Source organism: Carcharodon carcharias, chromosome 16 (assembly GCF_017639515.1).
Source record: "Carcharodon carcharias isolate sCarCar2 chromosome 16, sCarCar2.pri, whole genome shotgun sequence".
In the NCBI taxonomy this organism is placed as follows: Eukaryota; Metazoa; Chordata; class Chondrichthyes; order Lamniformes; family Lamnidae; genus Carcharodon; species Carcharodon carcharias.
This window is the reverse complement of record NC_054482.1, coordinates 81,710,561-81,735,674: the sequence shown is the minus strand read 5'-3', so window position 1 is coordinate 81,735,674 and position 25,114 is coordinate 81,710,561. Positions and strand designations below refer to the sequence as shown.

General features: G+C 40.7%; 1 protein-coding gene across 3 annotated transcripts in view; it reads left to right on the top strand.

Moving 5' to 3' along the window:
- LOC121289122 (ERI1 exoribonuclease 3-like) overlaps positions 1-25,114 on the top strand; it is a 453,717-nt gene that overhangs the window by 284,288 nt on the left and 144,315 nt on the right. The window contains exon 8 of one of the 3 annotated variants that reach the window (XM_041208190.1): positions 7,549-7,640. The exons of the other annotated variants lie outside the window; for them this stretch is intronic. Within the exon in view, the coding sequence (XP_041064124.1) occupies positions 7,549-7,625 (77 nt within the window). The 3' untranslated portion in view covers positions 7,626-7,640. Of the gene's footprint in view, positions 1-7,548; positions 7,641-25,114 lie in introns of those variants that run through there. 3 annotated transcript variants of the gene reach the window in all.

Below are 25,114 nucleotides of genomic sequence, written 5' to 3'. Positions count from 1 at the left end.
TTGTTTTGGTGAGAAAGCTAGCAGCTAGTGGGAGTCTGAATGACATCCATCAGTACATAAATATTTAAAAAAAAAACTTATTTTGTGGGAACACATTATTAATGGATCAATTAATTTGGCTCAAGGAGGAGCTAAATAGTCAACACAAATATACTATTGTTTGTGGAAACCCTATTTTATGACTGTTACCAGATACAGAGGAGCAAAATGCTCACCTCTTCAAAATGGGAAATTGTGTGCTCACACACAAAAAAAAATCAAAGAATCAACTTTAAAAAAATGAATAGAGATAAATGTTGGCTCATTTCTTCTGTAATTAGTAACTTCCTTATACTCTGTTGTAATAGTGAACAGGCTGTAATGTTTAATTACTGGTTAAATGAAACCCAAATTTTATAATGGATAAAGTGACAACACTGACGGTGATGACTTGAAAGGGGCGCATTGTTCAGCGATTGATGAAGGCAACAATTATTCATCTGTGCGTCGCGCGAAGAAAATGAAAATGACAAATGAACTGCAGCTAATTAGACAAATCATACAGACTAGCTGATGATTCTTATCTCTGCTGACTAATGAAGCAGGCTTGCTAGGCTGTGACAGATTAATTGTGATTTCTCTAAAGGGAGGGAATGTTTTATAGTGTGTACAAATTTCCCACAGAACTATAAACCCACTCTAGTAGACACATTGTTTTACCTTTAACCCTTTCAGAACTTAATTGGTTAGGAAGCTACCACAGGAGGGGGACAAATACAAGATAAACATAAACTTAGTTTCAATTACTTCATATATTGCCATTTAATATTTATAGTTATAACTGGTGCTGTATTTATTTTTATTCACATTTACTTAATAAATTAATCCAAATATATTACACTCCTGTTTGAGCCTGTGATTTAGATTTGACTTTTCAGTGTCATGTGGGTTAAGTGAGGTGTATTGGTACATTTATCCACTGTACCATGCAAGTGCTATGTTGCAGATTGTTCACTATGGCTCTTATCATGATGAGTTCCCAATCAAGGTTGTCGGGTAAAAAATGCTGAGCAGGAGCATGCTTTTTCACACAGTTGGGAAAGAGATTATTTGAATTAGGTTAGTCTTTTATCTTGTTTTTACCTTTTCTCAGCTTATCTTTCAGTAGAGCAGATGGTTATACACATTACAAAACAGAACAATGACAAACAATATGTTGGCATCTTATGTCTCTTACAAGGCATTCCAGCGGGAAATTACTATATAATATCTTTCTGTAGAGACTTACCAAGATGAGATGGCAGCAGCTAATAGCAGACAGCAACTGAGCATTTCTTAGAGCCTACCTGAGGCAGGCACTATTCACAGATCCAAATGCCCTGGTCATTTACATCATGAGTTTGTGGAGAAGCAACAAGATGAAACTTTTTTTTATAGTTAAGGAAGAGAAAACCACATGCATTCCTCCAATGCTTGAGAAAAGGCCTTCAGAAAGGACGAGTTCATGAGGATAGTGCTTTCTTGATATTTTTTTGAGATTGCAATGCACATACTGCAAAGCAGAATACAATAGCGCACCTCTGCTCTTTTAGCAGCAGTGTATAAATGATTGTCACAACTGTGGTGCATCCTGAAGGACATAGTAACCCCACTACCATCTTTAGGAGAGCCCAGAGGCTAAAAGAATCCAGCCCATGTACAATTTTGCTCACTTTGCTGTAACTGGGGCTGTGGAGAATTTCCAGAGTACTCCAGTGAGTGCCAGTTGGTGGGTCAGCACTACCAGTCACTGCTGGCTTGGACATGACTCCAGCTGTGGGATGATGATCTAGTGATCCTGCAACTGGAGGTACAATGCCACGTTAATGCTGCCGAGACTCACAATGTATAGTAACAGCCTATTATAACATTTGTGCATACCATTCAGAAAGCACATAGACATAACTTTAGATTAGAAATAGAAAAATCACACCTTAAAGGTCACTAAGGGTAACTTGGTTATAGCCACTGGAGAAGTTCCATATGATATCCATATAATATCACATGCTAAATTTTGAACATTTAGTTTCTTTGTGAGGACAATTTGTGTTGGGAAGGTCATATTAAGTTATCAGCTGATTAAAGGATGGGTATAAAATGGCAGCACCAAATAACAATGCTGGGGTAAGGCCTTGTAGAAGGGCTCATTGAATAAAGCAATGGATGTCAATGCAGGGAGCAAAATGCAGCTAAACATCACATTTGTTGATAAACCATAACTTTGAGGGGTAATTTTCTAATTTCGCTCTGCTGGTAGAGTAACATGCCCCCTACCAGTACATATAGAAAAATCATGCTCAGTGATCAGCTGAATTTACAAAATGTGTTGCCAGTGGATGAAGTTCTTTGATGGAAGTGCAATGTTGGGGAATTGTCCTTTTAATGTCAACTTTCATTAAAGAAACCTAACTTTTGGAATCCTATTTTGGCAGGCCAGACCATTAAACTAGTTTCATTCCCCAGTTGGAGAGACCAACGCTAAGGGCGTCGAAAAACATGAAACTTTGACATGGGATCTAATTAGTATAGTTAACATATTACAATGAGGCTGGTGCTAAATGGCAGTGCAGCCTTCCTTTTCTTACCATTTTTCTTCACTGTAAATTGAGTACAGATCTGCGCACTTGATTTCACTTCCTATTTTTCAGCTCTGCTGTCGAGCATAAAATCAGGATTTTAAACTCGTTTAATGAATGTTGCCTTGTTTAATATTGTGGAGGAATACTTTTGATATATGTTTGGGGATTTTAAAACCCGAGTGGTTGACTGGCAGAACATAAAGGTCTGCCACTCAACAGATGCTGCAGGAGAAAAACAGAAATACCTGGAAAAACTCAGCAGGTCTGGCAGCATCTGCAGATAGGAGCACAGTTAATGTTTCGAGTCCGAATGACACTTCAACAGAACTAAGTAAAAATAGAAGAGGTGAAATATAAGCTGTTTTAAGGGGGTTTGGGGGGGGGTGGGGTGGGGTGGGGGGGTTGGCGGTGGGTGGGGGTTGGTGTGGTAGGTGGGACAAGAAGAGCTGGATAGAGGGCCAGTGATAGGTGGAGATAACCAAAAGATGTCACAGACAAAAGGACAAATAGGTGTTGAAGGTGGTGATATTATTTAAAGGATTGTGCTAATTAAGGGTAGAAAGCAGGACGAGCAAGGTGCAGATAGCTCTAGTGGGGATGGGGGGAAGGGATCAAAATAGGCTAAAAGGTAGAGATAAAACAATGGATGGAAATACACTTAAAAATAATGGAAGTAGGTGGGAAAAGAAAAATCTATATAAATTATTGCAAAAAAAAAACAAAAAGGAGGGGGAAAATCGGAAAGGGGGTGGGAATGGAGAAGAGAGTTCATGATCTAAAATTGTTGAACTCAATATTCAGTCCAGAAGGCTGTAAAGTGCCTAGTCGGAAGATGAGGTACTGTTCCTCCAGTTTGCGTTGAGCTTCACTGGAACTATGCAGCAAGCCAAGGACGGACATGTGGGCATGAGAGCAGGGTGGAGTGTTGAAATGGTAAGCGACAGGGAGGTCTGGGTAATACTTGCGGACAGACCGAAGGTGTTCTGCAAAGCAGTCACCCAGTCTGCGTTTGGTCTCTCCAATGTAAAGGAAACCGCACTGGGAGCAATGAATGCAGTAGACTAAGTTGAGGGCAGTGCAAGTGAAATGCTGCTTCACCTGAAAGGAGTGTTTGGGCCCTTGGACGGTAAGGAGAGGGAAAGTAAAGGGACAGGTGTTGCACCTTCTGCAGTTGCATGGGAAGGTGCCATGGGAGGGGGTTGAGGTGTAAGGGGTGATGGAGGAGTGGACCAGGGTGTTCCGGAGGGAACAATCCCTGCGGAATACCACCAGGGGGCAGTGAAGGGAAGATGTGTTTGGTGGTGGCATCATGCTGGAGTTGGGGGAAATGGTGGAGGATGATCCTTTGAAACACTTAGTCTACACAAACACTCCTTTCAAGTGAAGCAGCATTTCACTTGCACTGCCCTCAACTTAGTCTACTGCATTCGTTGCTCCCAATGCGGTTTCCTCTACATTAGAGAGACCAATCGCAGAGTGGGTGACCGCTTTGCAGAATACCTTCGGTCTGTCTGCAAGTAATACCCAGACCTCCCTGTCACTTGCTATTTCAACACTCCACCCTGCTCTCATGCCCACATGTCTATCCTTGGCTTGCTGCATTGTTCCAGTGAACCTCAACGCAAACTGGAGGAACAGCACCTCATCTTCCGACTAGGCAATTTATAGCCTTCCGGACTGAATATTGAGTTCAACAATTTTAGATCATGTACTCTCTCCTCCATCCCCACCCCCTTTCTGATTTTCCCCCTCCTTTTTGTTTTTTTTGCAATAATTTATATAGATTTTTCTTTTCCCACCTACTTCCATTATTTTTAAGTGTATTTCCATCCATTGTTTTATCTCTACCTTTTAGCCTATTTCGATCCCTTCCCCCCATTCCACTCCCACCAGGGCTATCTGTACCTTGCTCGTCCTGCTTTCTAACCTTAATTAGCACATTCCTTTAGATAATATCACCACTTTCAACACCTCTTTGTCCTTTTGTCTGTGACATCTTTTGGTTATCTCCACCTATCACTGGCCCTCTATCCAGCTCTTCTTGTCCCAACTTACCCCCCCCACCCCCCGACAAACCAGCTTATATTTCACCTCTCTTCTATTTTTACTTAGTTCTGTTGAAGGGTCATTCGGACTCCAAACATTAACTGTGCTCCTATCTGCAGATGCTGCCAGACCTGCTGAGTTTTTCCAGGTATTTCTGTTTTTGTTTTGGATTTCCAGCATCCGTAGTTTTTTGCTTTTATCTTAGATGCTACAGGTGGCCCATTCCATTTTATTGGCTGAGCAGCATACATATGGGTGTCCAAAGGCAGCTTATCGTCAGTATTGGTCAGCCTATGGTTTTCCCAGTCAGCATGTGTAGGCAAGCTGTTGGTGGAGGTTTGAGATACTTTCTCAAAAGTGACAGGAGTTTGGGAACCAGGGAGGCAGCAGCCCATTGCTTTATTTCTGGTTCCTGAAGGAGTTCTCCTGTTCCTCTTGGCCCCCAAAAAATAAATTTTACACTAACTGATTAAGGCCATCACTTTTTACCCACAGTTTTAATTGAACAGAGGGTCCATGATAGATCCTACACACAATAGACTCTTATAATAGCTTTGGGGTTCCTAAAAATGCCATAGGACCCCAATTTATGAGCATTATTGATCCTCAGAAAGTATCATGGCCATCCTCAAGTGACATTGACTATGATGGCTTGACCACATCATTAGAATGGATGATGATCACCTACCAAAAGATGCATTATATGGACAGCTTGATGGTGCCAGTTGACCCATTGGGCAGCCAAAACTAAGATACAAGGATTCATGCAAGTGACACATCTTTTCATGCTAGGTTGACTTTAACAACTGGGAGCAGTCTAGAAGCACTTGCTGCCAAACTCTCCACACTGGAGCATGGCCAACACAACTACTTGGCAAACTAAGTGGTCGTCTAAGGTGACAAGATTTTGGAGGCAGCAAAAGACTGGCAGCCTTTTAAAAATATAGGAACTGAAAGTCAATTGGAAACCCACAAAGCTGCCTAAAGCTGAGAGGCAGTAGTTTGTGACAGTTGCTGAGAGTGGGAAATGATTGCAGAGTTATGATTGGAGGAGCTGCTGCTGCTCCTCCAATCACAGATCCTGTCTCTCTAAGTTCAGTGTGGCGTGGTTGTGTTTGAAGGAATTGCCTGCTCTGTCACAGCTTCTCATGAACACACAGTGCTTGAACAGTTTGCAAAAGTTGAATGAATGCAGGGAGGCGGCCAGCCAGGTACATCGCAGCACCTTGGAGGAGCCTGGAACTGAGCCACAGGGGGGATAAACGTTCTAAGGGAAAAAAAACTCCACAGTGGTGTCGATGAATAACCATTGCCCATTTTCTTAGGCAGCAACATCAATTAAGCTGCAATGCCTGTTTCCTGGCTATTTATTCTGCTTATAAGTGTTACAATATTATATGTTCAAATCGGTATAAATTAAAATTTGTCACTTGTTTTAATTTTTGTAATTAACTCAGCTTTATCTTGTACTGAAACTCGTTGTACTTATTACTTGACTGTTTTTGCAAGTGGATTCAAAAGCAGGAATGCTAGTTTTGTACACGCGAAAGGCACATCAAATATATGAGCACAGAATTGGAAAAATAAATCAGTTCTGGTTGCTTTCTTCACATGGTAGAAACTGCACCACCCAACATTGCCCCGTTTTTAACATCTGACAGCGGTGTAGCTCTGAACATTCCTAATGTCTCCAAACTTTCTCCTGACAAATAAACTCAGTCAGGTTAAACAAGGTGCCAGCTGCCAGGCTTCATCGAGTCCAACCAGACACTTAGCAAATTCAACATAATCGCAGATTTACTCATATAATCTCACTCGAATTTCAAAATGAGTTTTCTATTTCTATAAATGTTTGAGGAATGAACGGTGCCAGTGCTCCCCAAATGCTCATTATACATTTAACACTTCAAATATAACTGCTTTAAATAGACCTCTTCAAGGCTGAAAGTTAAAGGTTACCCAGCTGATACTTCTTCAGATTGGACTGCAGTGCGGCATCCAAAACACAATCTTAATCACTGAAACTATAAAGATGCTATCTTGTTTCTGGCTGACATTAACGTTGTTAGTACTGTTTTAATTTCACTTTTCATAAAATTGTGGGGCATTATTTTACTTGAGGCATCAGAAAAGACATTTGCTTTTTGCACTAGACAATCATTCTTCCCGTGGGGAAATGTATTCCTGTTTTACCAACCTGGGTTATTGTTGTTACAATGACTGAAACTGGGTAGAAATAGGCACAATAACCCTGTGTTGTGGTTTGCATTTGGATGCAGTCAGCACCGACGAGAAGGTTACTGTATTAATGACAGGACTGTCGCACTACAGTCTCTCCCTAAATACACAGGAGTGAAGGAGACATAAGAAGAAATAGACAGAAAGAACTCAGAAAGACAGCTAGAGTCAAGGGGGAAGACATACAAAGTGAGAGACAGCTGGAGAGAGATAGAGGGAAGGAAAGACATAGGACAACTCCATAAAGGCAGGGCAGGAAACCTCCACGTGAAACAAGCCATAAAGATAGCCGAATTCCTTCATTACCAGATTCTTAGGAAAAGAAAGTTATTGTTTAGTACATTTTCAAGCGCAATTCTAATATTAAATTTGGGAAACAATGGCAGGGGAATGTTACTTTGTCTGGATTTGCATCTTCCTGCCTCCCCTCACCTGAGTGTCAGTAAATATCTACATAGTCACACAGGTAAAATGAATTCAAATTAATAATTCATTCATAAATTTAAATAGTGACATTCAAACGTTAAGTTCAAATAAGCGTGTTTTAAACTACACCATGCAAATGAAATGTTTTCATACATTGGATCGAAACCGATTAGAAAATGTAAGTATATAAAAGTCAATTTAAAAGATTTTTATATTGTTTAAAAATTGTTTGTCTATTCAGCATGCATGCCGGTTGATCAAAAATGCTGGCTCCGCATCTTCAACCAGTCAGAACACAGGAGATGTACGCGAATCTAATGAGCAGCGCTGAGGGAACATGGTGCTACAGAACAGTGGAAGACTGAGACCGGAGTGAGGGAAGGCCATGGATAACAGCTACCCACGAGTAATTCATTTTTGCAAGTTAATGGCGGGGATGAAGGGGGCTGCCAGGCTGAAGGTTTGCCTAGAGCAGCAAATACCCTTGCACCAGCCCTGCATTGGAGCATGTAAATTTGATGAACTATGTCTTCAGATTGCCACAAAAAAGCACCATCACAGGAAGAAGCATACGTCAGTAGCTCCTGCATCAGAAAACGATGACGTCCGATGCCCCCAATTGCTTAAATTGCTTGAAGACTCACAGCAGATGAGTAGATGTGAACCATTGGCAACAATGCAAAGCCAAAGAAGACCTGAATTCGACAGGCACTTCAATTCCCCAAGAAATCAGTGGTGTTAAAAGAGGATAGTAAAACAAAAACAGTTTGGGTACTGCTTGAACTTTACTCCCATTCTGCTCATTTTCCACTGAGTAAATAATTAAGTAAATAACTGTTATTGAGGGCGTTTTTGTGGACAAATATGATTCTCCTTACTTAACTGTAACATAATGGAGAGCAATGCAGAGTCCAATGCACTAAATGTTCTTGAACTGGTCAGTGCAAATCCACTTTCTGTCTTGTAATCATTCATGTCTATGCATTTCAAATTGATATCTGGCTCAGAGCTGGAAAGTTATTCACCCCTGATATTTACTATGGGTCTTTAAGTTATAAAATATGATTGTCATGTAACTATGAAGATCCTTACTCCAATTGCAGAGCTGAAAGTGATTTTAAAAATTTAAATCTAGCAGCTAAGTCCCAGTCAGTGCTGAATTTTAAACTACATTCCTCTTCTGTGCCTGCAGCAACTATCAGCCTCAATTTAATGAGGTGTTTTTATTTGTTCATGATCTTTGTACACTCTTGAATCGTCTTTTTTAATGAAAATGCATCTATTTCCATTATCCCATCCCATAGAATTCAAGTTTTATTCATTGGGGAAGAGTTGTCTTTCAGTCTAGATTCTGAATTGGCAAACGTTGGTCCTTCCTATATTCTTCCAATGCATCAACTTCCTGGAACTGGCTAGTGCAAATCCACTGTATGGCCGATGCAGTGTGACATGGATAAGTGTGAAGTTATCCACTTCAGTCGGAAAAATAGAATGGCAGTGTATTATTTAAATGGTGATGATTGGAAAATGTTGATGTTAATGTACAAAGGTGTCCTTGTGCACCAATCACTGAAAGCAAGCATGCAGGTGCACCAAGCAGTTAAGAAGGCAAATGGTATGTTGGCCTTCATTGTGAGAGGACTTGAGTACAAGAGCAAGGATGTCTTACTGCAGCTATACAGGTCCTTGGTGAGACTACATCTGGAGTATTGTGTGCAGTTTTGGTCTCCTTACCTAAGAAAGGACATACTTGTCGTAGAGGGAGTGCAGCAAAGGTTCAACAGATTGATTCCTGGGATTGCAGGATTGTTCTATGAGCAGAGATTGGGTCGACTAGGTCTGTATTCACTGGAGTTTAGAAGAATGAGTGGGGATCTCATTGAAATGTATAAAATTCTGACAGGGATGGACAGACTAGATGCAGGGATGATGTTTCCTCTGGCTGGGGTGGGGGGAGGGGGGGGCCTAGAACAAGAGGTCACAGTCTCAGGATATGGGTTAGGCCATTTAGGATTGAAATGAGGAGAAACTTCTTTACTCAGAGGGTGGTGAACCTGTGAAATGGGGGCTGTGGAGGCCAAATCACTGAATACATTTAAGAAGGAAATAGATGGAATTCTGGACTCTAAAGGCGTTAAGGAGTATGGGGAGAAATGGGAAAATGGTGTTGAGATAGAAGATCAGCCATGATCATATTGAATGGCGGAGCAGGTTGAGGGGCCAAATGACCTACTACTGCTCCTGTGTTCTACATTTCTAGGCCATCTGATCCTCCGAGGCATGTGAAAAGGGAAGGAGGATCAAACAATCAAGGGCCCTGGCTGCTTCACAGTAGCTAAATAGACCCTACAAACCTCAATGTTCCCAGTGTAATAGTCATTGCTTACAAGGCACCATGCTTACTGTCATGACATAGGTGCAAGGATCGGGTATTGATAGTTATTGTCAAGGCTGCTGGAGGAGAATTGACAATAGCCTGACTGAGGGTTGTAGCACATTGATCTATTGAGCTTCATGAAGACCCTTGTTGTGAATGCATAGTCACGTCTGAGTAGGATGCTTAGCTGACTGTCAACCTCCAGAATGTAATCCACCTGCAAGGGGTGGCCTGGGGATGCCAGGTGCAAATTGAGGGCAGGTCAAGGGCTTGAAACTGGATTCCAGCCTAGGAAATAGAGGGAGACCATTCAGGTGGAAACTCAATTGCATCCATTCACAGATACAAGGAAGAGTGGAGAATGCAGGGTACAGACAACACTGCCTTGCTGATAGCTATGATTGGAATGCAGAGAAGAGCCTTTTGTTAATTTGGCACAGCTCCTGGAAGCTTCTTCTTGAGGAACTCATTGGGGGGATCCCATGCCAGTTGTTTTGAAGGTAACCTCTGCATTTAACTGCTGGCTAGGAAAAAGGTTCCTTCTCGGGCTCTACTGGGGACTTTTGCGGAATCTCGCAATCGGCAACATACAAGTGCATAATGGAGGTCACAGATGCCCTTTTCAACAAAGCTCACCATTGCATGCAGTTCCAAATGGATGACGCAAGCCAGGCTGCCAGAGCTGTGGGATTTGCTGTGATCTCGGATTTCCCACAAGTGCAGGGTGCCATCAACTGCACACATATGGTCTTGAGAGCTCCTTGGCAGCAACCTGTGAGATTCATTCACAGAAAGGATTTTACCACTGAATTTGTGATCACAGAAAGCAGATCTAGCATGTTTGTGCTAGGTATCCAGGGGACTCTCACAACTCTTAAATGTTAAGTCACTTGCAGGTGCCACAGATCTTTGAGGGACCTCAGCACTTAGTGACAAAGGGTGTCCTAGAGGAATGGCTAATGATGCCTGCCCATCGACCACAGAGTGCATCTGAGGAGAGATACAGTGCAGCACATTCCACCACAAGGTCATTAATAGAGCAAACTATTGGCCTCCTGAAGATGAGTTTTCAATGTTTGGACCAATCAGGAGGAGCTCTCCAATACTCAGCACAGAGAGTGCCCCGTGTCATTGTTGTTTGCTGCGTCCTGCACAACCTTGCGTTGTAAAGGGGGAATGTGGTGCCTGAAGGAGACATTGAGGGACTAATTGTCTCCTCATACAAGGAGGACGTTGAAGAGGATGACTCTGAAGAGGGTGAGGATTCAAGACAAGCCACATGAGGATGTCACTGCATGGGCATGATGTGGCAGATGTGCCCGTGACAACTTCATAGCTCCAAAATTCCAGGAGGAATACGGTGATGACTAATTTTCACAATCAAAGCTCTCTTCAACCTTTGATGCAGGGGCACAACAACATCTTCATTCTCAGTTTGAACATCTCGGGAAAGGTCAGAAATCTCACAACAATCACAGAACCAGCATTAGTCACCTTCTGCCCTAACGATGGGTTCATCCTTGGAAGGCATAGTAGCCATGGCAACATGTGGCCACTGTAGAATGTGATTAGTACTCCCTTAATGCACGTCCTTAAGCAACTCCACAATCCTTTCAACCATGGTGTCACCAAGTCTATGGCAGCTTTCAAGTGACTGAAAAGCCAATTTACACATGGATGCACTCGTGTCTGCATGAAAAAACTGTTTCGCGCTTGGACCTCTCAAGACGGAGAAGCATCCAGAGAACTCCATTTCTCCCATTGCCAGTTCTCACGACTGCATAATGCAGAGGCATCGTCTTGCTACTGATCCCCAATAGTCCATCACACATCAAGACACAATGATCTGTAACTCTACATCATACACCCAAAGCTGTGAGGTTTGTTTGCATTGTCCTCACAGAGTGCCTCACCAGGACAATGGTTTGATTAGTTACAAACATCAGGACCATGCAATCATTGGGGGCCCACTCAGTTTCTGTCCTGGATAACCTTTGCATTAGGGAGAAATGTGGCCCAATCAGTATTGACACAGTAGTCCCATTATGAGCTAGACCAATCCTTTCTATATACCCTAATGTATAAACCCTGTATACCCTAACCAATGAGTGCACTGTCATGCATTAAATTCCATATTGGAGTGTGTGCTGTGCCTTTACACAAGGATCGCATAAAGCATCGCTAAGCAGCTGTCCAGAAGTAAGACAAGATCTTCACAGGTAAGGAGACAACTTCATCAAGATGAGCACACACCTCTGACATGACACACTCATACCCCTCTTGCAGACATTTGTAATCTTCCTTATTGATCCTTACTTCTCATGTTCTGTGTCATGCATGGGGAGAGTGGGAACTAAGCATGGATTGATGTTCAGCCTTAAACACAGAGATAAGAATAAGCTGCAGAGGGGAATGGAAGCTTATGGTGTTTGATGTTTGATACTACTTTTTCCAAACGCTCACTCTCATAAAGTAAACATCATTGAAATGTACACATTGGAGAAATGATTATGAACAGTTCTCCTAAACTCATAATGTCTGCCTGAAATTTAAGGGTGATAGGTGTATTGGCCAGCTTTCATTGTCATATTTGTGCCTTTGTTGATGTCGCGGATATGGAAATAAAGGCTACTTACTGTGGTGAGATTGTGTGAGAATTAAAGCAACTCAAGATCCAGATGGGAGTACATTGTTGCGGGAGGGGTACATGTTTGACCCTTGAATGAATGCAGGACATTGAATACCTATTGAATCCATGAGACTTTGAGAAGGATTGATGCAAAATATATTTACAGAAGTGAAAAGTACATACAATGAGTGAACACCTGTGCCACCATGGCGTGCATTCAAAACTTCTTAACTTTTCTTACCTTACTGTTAAATCTAGGTGCAGCCCCAACATCTACAGCAGTGGTGGAGGCAGCCTGCTGACTGCTATGCACTGTTGTTTGAGATGACTTCAGCAAACATCCTCTGGTGGCCCGAAACCTTGAGGGCCCTGGCCTGCGAAGGGTTTCCTGCTCTGGGCAGGTGCACACTCGTCGGTCTGACCTGCTGGAGTTGATGTGGTCACTGGCAGAGGGGAGTTGATTTGGCAGGGCATTCTTGGGGTGTCCTAGGTGGATGCCCCTGGGGTGCCTGGCTGGCATTCCTGGGTTTGGAAGATGCTGTCTAAGAAGCCTTGATGAATTCCTGCAATGCATCTTGTAGATGGTACACACTGTTGCTACTGTGTGTCAGTGGTGGAGGGAGTGAATATTTGTAGATGTGGTACCAATCAAGCGGGCTGCTTTGTCCTGGATGGTATCAAGCTTCTTGGGCGTTGGAGCTGCACTCATCCGGGCAAGTGCGAAATATGCCATCACACTCCTGACTTGTGCCTTGTAGATGGTGGACAGGCTTTGAAGTGTCAGGTGAGTTATATGCTGCAGGATTCCTAGCCTCTGACCTGCTCTTGTAGCCACAGTATTTATATGGCTTGTTCAGTTCAGTTTCTGGTCAATAGTAACCCCCTGGATGTTGATAGTGAGGGATTCAGTGATGGTAATGCCATTGAACGCCAAGGGGCGATGGTTAGATTCCCTCTTGTTGGAGATGGTCATTGCCTGGCACTTGTGTGGCACAAATGTTACTTGCCACTTGTCAGCCATAGCCTAGTTGATGTCCAGGTCTTGCTGCATTTGGACATGGACTGCTTCTGCAGGAACTCACCAAGGCTCCTTAATTAGCATCTTCTGAACCCATGAACACAACCATCTAGAACGATGAGGGTAGCAGATGCATGCGAACACAACCACCTGGAAGATCTCATCCAAGCCTTACACAATCCTGACTTGGAAATACATTGCTGTTCCTTCACTGTCACTGGGTAAAAATTCTGGAACTCCCTAACAGTATTATGGGTGTATCTACACCACATTGACCTCAGCACTTCAAGAAGGCAGCTCATCACCACCTTCTCAAGGGCAGTTTGGGAGTGCAATAAACGCTGGCCTAGCCAGTGATGCCCACATCACATGAATGAATTTAAAAAAAATAGAGAGAAGAGAGAATTACAATTTGAATAGACCAGCTCATACATTAAAGATCACTCAGTCATTTTCTGCATGTTGTCGATATATAGTGGATGCACCCTGACTAGCTTGTTGGGGGAGGCCGATCTTGCTTTCCGCACTGGAGCGATCCCTGTCCTTACCAGCCTGCTCTGCAGCCTGTTCCTTGAACGGTGAGAGGGTCCTCAACACCGGGTTCATCCGGTGGTTTTGGCACTCTCCCTTTCTTATGGGAGATCTGCCAGCATAAAGGCAGACAGATGAACTGTGAGCACTATGGATGAAAGGGCAGTTCAGAAGCATACATGCCTGTTATGTCTGCTTAACCCTCTCCAGTAAGGGATTAAGATGTCATCAGTGCAGGATCTTACATGAGATGGCGATCTTAAAGTGGCTGGCAGACATACAGTGCTGGTCGTGTGTGACATATCTGTAGGGTCTAGCCCTTAGACTGCCTGCACCTTTGAGAGTGAGAGTTTGAAGTGAGTGGACATTTTACTTACCCTGGCAGAGCAGAGCAAACCATTCATCCTTTTGTGCCACTGTAGTTGGTCCCTTTTTGTTTGCCATAGGTGCTAACCTCTCTGCATCCTCCTCCCAGGCCAGAGTGGTCAGGTGGGAGGACCTCCTGCTCCCATCCCGAGGGAAGAGGATCCTGCCTTTCCTGGACGACCTGGAGGAGAATTCCCAGGGAGGCATCAGTGAACCGTAGTGCAGATGGTGTGGTTCTTCTTGGTGGCATTGATTTCCTGTGCAACACAACATATGGCCAGCAGTGAATGAATGTCTGTCCAGGTAATGTTTAAATATGGCGCTAGGACCTTCGACTCCATGAGGTATAGGCAAGGCAGCTACCAGATTCACCAAGCTCCTTGTGGATGCATAATTAATGGGCTGAAAATCGGAAGATTGCAGGTGTTCAGCTGTACTGCTGCCCAGCGAGACTAATACCAACTTTCCCACTGGCCATGGGACATTTGGCAAAATTTTCCATTCTTGGGTCTGTCATCTTGCAATCATTCATGTCCATGCATCTCAATCTAAAATTCACCAGCCTTTACTGTTCCACCCATATTTAACTAAATGATTGGAGCAGCTTTAACCAGTTGTACTGGCTTAGTTCGTTTCTAAATAATATTATATACAACAAGGTGATTCCGCAAATATACACAATAGAATGGATAATATGGTGAATTTTTTTTTGTGCTTTATTTAAATACTAATGGCACAAAAGACAAATCTCGAAGTGACTCATTTTATAATTTCAGCCTCTTCTATTTCTTTATCTGGAAAAATGAGCATTGGAGTTATAAAGCTCAATTCTAGCAGATAAGACTTTGAAAAGTAAGTTTAATAATACAGGTTATCACTTTAACTTATTTTCATGCTGTTAACAGAATAAGCTTTTTAAAAAGAATTTGGGCAGTGTGGCTGTATATTGTGAGCCAATAGCAGCGTTTACAGAATCCAAATTACATTAATAAAGGTCACATTATGCACTGTTGCTTAAAGATGAGATTGATATATAAGCTTATGTTCAAACTAGCCTGCAGGCAAATCCTAGCAAAATAGATGTATTATAGTTCTCTAGCAGGTAACTAGAAAAAGAATGTATGAATTGCCCCCTTGTAACCTGTGCTTGTTGTAGATTTTAACAATATTACATATTACTTCTCCCTTTGTAGATGATAAAACTGTCTAAACTTTCACTAGCTGTTTTTTTTTAAACAAAATATTTTACGTGATAATAAGGAGCAGGTGTTTTCAATGTTTCCAGAATCTCCAAACCAGCTTAAAACATGGTAGAAAATGTCAGTAGTAAGAATAAATAATGGTCAGTAATAGGTGGATTTTTTTTCATCTTTATTACCTTAAATTCAGTCTTATTTTTGTTTAAACTTCCTAATTTTGAATTTATATCCATTTGAGATAGAGCAGATCTCTAAACACTGTAGTTGTAAACCAGACTGAAGAAAATTGAGGGTACTGTGTTGCCAAGGTTTCATTTGTTCCTGCCATAGCTATTCAATTTTTATTGTGTACATGCCTGAGTAGATGCAGCTTTTGTAATCCATCCTAACCTGTTGAACATAATGACATCTCACTGTATGGATGGATTTTCATTTTTTAAAATGGAAACTGCTTTTGTTTGTTACTATTGGGTGGTACTAAGCAAAATGGATATGTAGAGTAAGAAGAGTGGCTTTGATAAGTTCTGCTGTGATTGTTGTTTGTGCAGAGTTCCTAGTATCTTCTGTTCACTTAGCAAGAGTTGAAAATTGTGTTGGTCTGTTGTCAAATGACTATCCTTCCTCATGGAGTGAGAGGATAAGAGAGGTGAATAAGGTTTCTTTGAGGCCGATTTGGTTCCAAGTTGATATGTCTATGCAAGTTTGCTACTGAGCAGACCTGATAATCCAGTATCTGCGTCACGCAACACTATTCCAGGGGATTGACCAACAGCCTAGCTCATTATTTGGACTTGGCAGTTTAGATCTATCATGGAGGTTGTGATTCCGTCAGCTCCTGATAACCTGCTGAAGTAACCATGTCTACTGTCACATGCTGATGAACACTGTTACTTTAACTAATTAAAATCCAGAAGTACTGCTGCACACACTTGGTGGTTCATATCTTTTCTCTGGTCATGTTGTGTCTAAGCATTCTGCTCGGTCTTAAGTGCAGCATAGTGTGGACTTCATATTGGGCAACAGAATGTCAACTTGACTGGATTTTCAGTAGCTTGGAGACTCTTAAGAACAGTGGTGGATTTCTTTGCATGCCAGACTGAAAAAATGTGTAATGTGACAGGAGTTAACATTTTTCCTCTGGGTTTCTGATTCAAAACCAGCCTAGGTTGATAAAATGAAATTTTGTCCTCTCTGCTATCTGTAGGAGTCTTATGTAATAATGTGTTTTGGTAACTTTAACAAATCCATAGCAGAAAACTTCCCAGAAATCAACAATTTATAAACAAAATCATTCTGGGGATATGAACATTTTTAACAAGGCCAGCATTAATTGCCCAACTGTAGATGCCCTTGAGAAGGTGGTGGTGTTCCTTCTCCTTGAATTGCATATTATGAAGGTAATCCCACAGTGCTGTCAGATAGGGAGTTCATACCATTGCAGATGTTCAGTGTGGGAAAATTCAAACAGGGGGTTCTGCTCGGAGTTTGAGATTATGGTTTATCGTTGAGGCAAGAAATAGATTTAATCTGCTTCTGGGAGAAAAACATAAATGGAAAAACGTACTGAGAATCAATATATTTTTCAGATTTTCTTGATAGCAATTAAGCTAAGATTTTATGCTGACTTTAAATGTAGTCTATGGGGCAATTGTGCTAAAATGTTAGATCTGAGTTTAACATTGCCAAACACTATTCATCAGGTAATTAAAACATATTTCCTAATAGTGTTCTATAATTATGACAGACTGTAAGAAAGAAGGACATTCTTGATCATGAACATTCTTTTTAGACTGTGCAAAATTGCTCCATTTCCTTTCCAGCACCTCCGGTGTGGTAGTATCTGTAAATACGGAGAATGGTTTCGTAGTCCTGATGTCCAAAGTTGCAATTATCTGGAATTAGATTCTGATTTAAATCTGAATTTTGATAGATGTGAATTATTGCATTAGTCACTTAATACAGGCCAGAGGAAGCCAGATATATCTTTTTAAGGGAGGTACTGTATAGATGTTGATATATAGCCTACTTAGGTCAGCTCAACGAGATGGTGCTTCTCTAAAAGAGCAGTTAGTTTTAGTTGTCTGAAAGATACCAAGGAGCCATTTTATTGTTTCTCAACTGATTCATTTATCTTTTAATCTGTCCGTTCATTTATTTAAGCATTCAATTCATCCATGGTCTACAGAGCAGAAAAAGGTCATTTGACTGCCATTTTTATTGGGCTAAAATCTTTCTGCCTGGTTATTATAAGTCTTAAAACAGTACTTCAAGATTAATGTACTGTAGGCAGGAACTATTTAAAGGCTTTTTTGCATACTGAATTTTTAAAATAATACTGAGCCATCGACTGTACAAAATCTAAGGATGAATATTGTGAATAAAATGAAAAGTTAAAATTAAAAAGGAATCTTTATAAACAGTTGAATTTAAATAGAATAATTTCATTGTTAGACTTAAATAGTTAGCTTCTTAGTTTAATGTGTACTTTAAATAATTGCATACTGGTATTAGTGATAAAATTGTGAATGCTTGCCTTTAGCGTGATCAAATTTCCCAGCTATCATGTGGTCTATTGACAAACATATTTCATGCTTCACTTTGTTTGATCTTTACAAGGGGATAAAATTTAGAGGTATATGCATAGACTATTCAGGATTGATCGTAATATTTCAATTCAGAAACATTATTTTTTGATTAAAAAATATTTGATGTGACAAAGGCACTTGACATATCATCAAGGTAAAATGGAAACTCTTGTTAATATGAAAGAAGGATATCCCAAAAAGTATTTGTTCTTGGCACCATACATTCACATACATTCTTTCTAATCCATCCCCTTCCTAATTTTACTGTGAATGGAGCAGTCCTTCAATTTAGGATTATTCAACAAAAAAAAATCTCAAGCGATATTTTGCTGACCTAGTGAGAGCAGAAAATTGTGTTCAAAACTAATTTTTATAGAAATCCTTGATTTCTCTCTAGCCATGTTGTAACTTTATTCTCTTCCATTTTAAGTTTCAGTGTACCAAATATGCTCCTTTTGCGAATACATGTGGCCCTTCAAGTGATCACTGTAGGTGATGCAAGAGAAACACAGGAAACTTGTATTCATTTTTTTGTAGCATTTGTATTCAGCAACTTTTCCCAAATTAAGCTGCAGAGATTGGATGGCTTCATATAGAATATAATCATTTTTAAAATTTCTTCCTCGTTTGAGCATAACAGCTTCAAATGGATTTCAATTGAATTTTGTTCAGTTGTACATCAACTTGTCTGCTTCAAAAAGCATTGCAACTCTGGAGGCCATTTGCAGTTTCTTTAATATATTATGTCTGCAGGGCCATAAGAGACTCACAGGTTTAACTTAGTGTGCAGTTCAGAAAAATTAACTGTAATGAAATGATTTGGGCCTTGTGTCTAATCTGTATCGTGAAATATTTTCTTTTGTATTAAATGTCACATGACTTTCAAAAATAATTGTCAGGGTGATAGACATCAATGCTTAGATCTTTTTTTCTATTTTGAACTGCTAAGTCAGGCATAGCATGCCAAATGATACCAATGCCATTCCCTAACACTGTGCCTTATCTCCATCCTTGAAGGAGGATGCACAAGTGTGCACACACATTTCCCACACTAGCCATCCATGTGGCCTTTCCCATTGTTGTCATTTAAAATTTTATTCAACTAATTTCTTTTTTTTAATATATTGCCTTCTTTTTCCACCTTGACTTGTCTAGGTCTCTAAATTGGAAAAATCTAATATCAAGGTGTTGCCACTCATGTAGCTTGTCAATTAGTTATGACTTGCCTTGAGATAGTAAGAATTGATATAGATTGTGGAATTCATGTTATTTTAATATCATTGTGGACTTAATTTCAAATGCATATGAGTCCTGAAAGTTTGGCAAGTTTTTTGTAAATAGCATTGCAATATAGTTGTACAAAAAAGAAAGAAATGTGGGAGAAATCTGAGCTGAGTTTACATTTCATTGTTTAAAATTGGTTTAAACATTGATAGAAGTTTATATAACTATCTTTATGAAATAGAATTCTAGTGGGAGTATTTTTTATTTAAAATATTCTCCTTTCCTTACAAAGAATCAAGAAACATTTTATGTGACTTAAATCAGGGCTGCATTCTGGTGCTGTGCACATTTCACATGTCTAACAAGGCTGGTACCAATACCACATAAAACAGGTTGGCTGACCTCATTCGTAACAAGCTATGAATGCCAGTCACTGCCTCAGACGCAGTTTGCCGGCGCTTGGAGAATCAAAATTGACCATTTGGATGCTGGCCCTGGCAGCAAGTGGAGTCCAGACAATGAGGGGGACAAGTGGTGGTGTACAGTGGCCTGTACAGCAGCAGGAGCACTCCCATTTTCTCTCTCTCTTCAGGTACCATGCCCTAAGAGGGTGTTGGTGTCCATGGACTTCTGTGGTTATGTTTGGCAAGGTCCTGGAGTGGTTTGCTGTTGCCTTTGCAAGTGGCTGACCAGGAATCTCTCCCTCTCTTAGCGTCTGCCAAGGCGTATATTGGAAGGATTTACAAGTTTATTTTACAAGTTTATACACAACCTGTTTGGCCACATTATGAACACACCTTCCTTGACCATCAAGGAAGTGGGACTCGAACCCAGAGCTTCTGGCTCAGAGGCAGGACTACCACTGTGCCACAAGACCTCCCCTCCTACTGACTACATACTTAGAATCAAAACATATATTTATGCTGCCTTTGGAAACATATCAGTGATTTTGCTGTCAGATGTCTGAAAGTAAAGGAAGGAAGAACTGACCAACTGACTGACCCAAAACTCCTTACAACAAAGTGTAATCCCTGTTATTATATAGGAAATGTTGCAGTCGGTTTGCTTCCACTAATAGCAATGTGATAATAGTCAGATTTTTTTGTGATGTTGAAGATAAATATTTGCTAAATCAGTATGCCTTCAATCACTGAATGCTCAAAACTGAGCACAGTATTACTCGATTGTTCATAAGACAATTGTAATGACAGGACTTAAAAGAAGCTTGAACAAGACTAGCTTTGAAACATCACTTAATATTGCTGTGACCACTATTGTGAGTTTTAAAATGGCATTAGAACTGTTAAAGCTGGTTGGCTATGTACTCTGAATTGATGTTGTCTGTCCCAGTGTTAAGGTTGTAGAAAGAAATACTGAAAGTTAATTTAATTAACGTGATGTAATTTAATGCTGTGATTGTACTTGAGTCCTCAGGTTCAAGCAAAAACCTTGATGATGAAATGCCTTGCAAAATACTTTGCAGTTTTTTTTTCTTTCTTAGCAATTTTATCCCTTCTCTTCTGAAGATGTTAACTTCTTGCTGGGGTACAGTTCCATAGATGCATGTTTCTCACTTAGCCATTATTCATGTGTGAATAATATATGGCAGGCTATTCTACATAAAGAGCACAAGCAAGCTCAATTTTCTGCACACTTGTGATTCTGCAGGGTCCATGGCAATTTAGCTCCTTTCTAATCCAGGAGTGCCTATGCCATCCCATCTGAATAGGAATTGTACCTGGGACCTTCTTAATCTGAAGAACTGAGTTACTCACTGGATAAATTTCCTTAATTATCAAGCAAGATTCATTGCAATCTTTATGTGCAGATGAGGGCACAGTGGAATTTTCCGGCAGGTGATCCTGACTAATCACTAAGCTCTGGCTTACGAGTAGCATTACCTTGTTCAAAACAAAAATAGTTTAGAACTGTAAACCTTCCAAAAGTAAAAGTTTACCACTTTTTTTTCAATGTGTTGGCTTCTAAAATTGACAGCAGTGACTGCCCATTTTCCTATTTTGTCAGAATTTCCTTTGACCCAATTACTTGAGCTTGTGTGCAGTCGGTTTTTATCTATAGAGCGCAAACTTTGATCTTGTTTGTCTTCATTGTATCTTATACCTATTATCATTTTGAGTAGGCTGTATGAAGCAGTACAAAAAATACTCTTTGTTCTATCTCACTGTAAGATTCTTATTTCCTGCTGGCTGATCATGGAAGTGTGTTACTGGTGAAGAACCTGCATGGCATGACTTCAGATAAGTTGTAGGACGTGTTTAGCCATGATGGGCCAGCCACCATGGTGTGGGACAGGCTTGATGGACCGGCTGGTCTTATTCTGCCTGTCAATTTTTGTATGTCCATATGAAATATGGCAAAGGAAAAATTACTGGCAGGAAATGCATGTTGGAATATTTTCTTACATCATGACTGGATTTTATCCCCTAAGAATTACAAATGCCTACTCTCGGAGGACATTTACTACAACAGGTATCTATCTTTCCAACAACAGTCACCAGTGATTCTTTAAATATATCTATCATGCATGGAGAAAGGTATTTGTAGGTATAAATAAAGGCACATGACGCTCGTGAAATGCAGAAGTCAATTTAATATGGAGATTGTCTTCTTTTTCCCTTAAAGTATGGCTTTCCCTGGAGCCTTTAGTACTTTTAATTTTACCTAAGGGGCTTTCCTTCCATCCAGCTGCCTGAGCAGCAGATATTAAGCCTCATTACTAATTGAACAAAGAAGAGTAATTGACACATCCCATAAACCCTGCCTCTTTGATTTACAGCTTCGGCCTAGCAATGAAAGCATGCTGCTTACTACCTGTAAGCTATGAATAAAGAACTGTATTAAATAATAAATGGCTTGATCTCACTTCCATGCACTACTTAATTTAATAGTGATTAGTCTGATAATACAAAAGTATATTGTGATGATACATTTAGGGAACAAATTCCTATGTTAAGGGAATATTTTGTGATTCATGATTTACAGAGAATTTTATAAGTAAACAAATAAGTTGTCATTTATCACTCCTTATGTGATAAATTATTTTGTTTTACTTTTTATCTACAGCACCTTTTATTTTTATTGCTTTACAGAGAATCATTGGAAGCTTGACATAAATAGATATAGTCTCAAATCGTTCAACTTTTTCATTTCCCTTTTCCAGATGTTTTTTTAATCTCCCCCTCACCCAGTACTTGCTATCTTTTATACATATCATGGGTAACTCGAGCAATTGTAGGAACGCACAAGGGTTGCCTGCCGATAAGAAATTTTCATCATCCACCATTTGCAGCACCCTTCATATAGCTTCTTTTGCCCCCAGCATGATCTATCTTTGGTTCTCTTTTGTGAATTCACACTTCTCCCATGAGTGAGTGAAAACTTTAATTGTCAGCAGTACCATGCCTGTGGGCTCAAATTATTTTTCAAGAAGTTTGAGAATTCCAATATTTTATCAAGAAAGTTTGGTAAGGTTTTTTTTTAAACTTTAAAATTGACATTAACTGCACAAAGGTCTTTCCTGTAACCACTTGACAGAAAATCACAGCCAAACTTCTCAGTATTGCTTTATTTGGTGCACTATAAATACTTGCTTCAGTGACTGGGAATACACTTGAAGCCTGATGGTCTCTGATTCTAATAAAGCAACATGCAATTGATGTTGTTCAGGGAAATCTTATAATTACATCAGATTCAAGGTCAGTTCAGTTATTCTGCGTTCATTATGACAAACAAAGTTACTTTAAATACATAATGAGGAATGGACATTGTTCCTTTCCAAACGTCCTGCAAAACGTGCAAGAGATTCAGCAGGAACTCAAAATATGGGAAAATTTCTTAATTGGACATTATCTTCTCTATCAATGGGTCTTGCATCAATAAGTAGTAACTTTCATATTTCAGAAACACACTTCCAAAATTCCTGTCTAATGTGGGCCTTAAATTCTATGAGACTCACTCAAATGTAAAGAGATGTATCTTAGAAGGAAAAATGGGGAGAGGCAATAAATCGTACAATTTTAAAGCGGGTTCAGCAACAGAGAGCTCTGGGGGTTCGCATGCACAGATTGTTAAACATGGCAGAAGTTGATAAGGCTGTTAAAAAAGCACATGGGATTTTTGACTTTATAAATAGAGGCATAAGTAAGGAAATTATGATAAACCTATATACATCCCTGCAGTTAGGCTTCAGTGGGAGAATTGTAGACAACTTTAAAAAGGATGTCAATGCCTTGGGGAAAGTGCAGTGAGGAGTACAGGGACGATGGGAAAGCCCCAGAATAATAAAATGGATGAAATAAGTGTAGAAGAAGCTTGGGAAGCTAAGAATGTTTTCTTTGGGGCAGATTAGGTTAAGAGACAATTTAATAGAGATCTTCCACATTGGGGCGGGTTTTTATTGAGTAAGTAAGGAGGAATTGTTTCCACTCAATTGGAGGGTCAGTAACCAGAAGACACAGAGTTAAGATACTTGCTAAAGAACTAGAGGGGAGATAAGGACAAAGTTTTTTATGCACATGAGAGACAAAGAGCATGATACCATTTGGAGGATATAGTTTCACACAACTTAGGGCAGTATAACTGAAGTCAAGTGCAAAATCAAACTTATTGAGCAGAATTTTATGGTTCCACACCAGGGTCTGCAGATGGAGGAAGTAGGGGGGAGGGCCCTAAAATTCCCCGAGTGGCCTTCTTGTCACCTGCCCCCCACCTGTGTGCAATTTGATATACGAGTTGTTATGATCCTGAATGCACTGCTGAAAAGGGCAGTTGAAGTAAGTTCAACAGTAACTTTAAAAAGAGAATTGGAATATCTACTGGGAAAAATAAACATTTGCAGTGCTATGGGGAAGAGCAAGGGAGTGGAAACACTTGGAAAGCGATTTCAAAGAACCAACACAGACATAATGAACTGAAGGATCTCTGTATGATTGAGATTCTAGGTGCAAGATTTTTTGGATGGTGGGGCTTTCACCCTGTTATCCTGTCACTGCTGGCTTTGCCACAGCCATTTAATGCTCCAGGAGGAAATCCTACCTTAGAGAACTGTCAGCCAGTCTGATTTGGCCAGTTGCTCTGTGGTCCACGAGGAGCAGTGGCCACTGCTGGGTCTACAAGCAGTTCCATCGTCTAAGTACCGGAGCACCTTGAGGAAGATGCCCGATCTTAAAAGGGGGTCAGTGACAGAGGCACCTCCCCTGACACATTTCCCACCCGAAGCCCAAGCAGGGTGAACTGCCAGGCTTTTCCCCCCATCCCTGAACTACTCCTGCCAGTCAAAACGTTGCAGCCAGATGGGAAGCAACCCTTAAGTGACCATTTGGGTTGAGGATGGGTTTTGCCTGCACCCCCTCCCCTGTAAAATTGCAGACAGGGGGGCAGGTGGCAGGAAGGCCACTCGGGGAACTTTAGCCCCCCCTTCCCCCAACTCCCCCCATCTGCAGACCCTGGCATGGAACCATAAAATTCTGCTCAATAAGTTTGGCTTTGTACTTCAGTTATACTGCTGTAAGTTGTGTGAGACTATATCCTCCAAGTGGTAAAACGCTCTTTGTCTCTCATGTGATCAGGAAAGAAATAAGCAACCTGACCATTGAATTATACTAGCATACACGTCATTGTGCATCTGAAACAGCTTTGAGACAATTCAGCATTTCAAAACCTGTTGTATAATTGGCTTATTAACCCCATCTTACTTATGACAGGCACGAACCATACCTGGAAAGGTTTAAAATCAGGCAAGACGATTTCCTGACCCCCAGGTCATTCCATTCCTGCTTGGTGATATTTAATCTTTACCAACTTTCAGTGCGACACTTGATGAGCTAAAATCATTACACATAAGGCAACTAGAATCGAG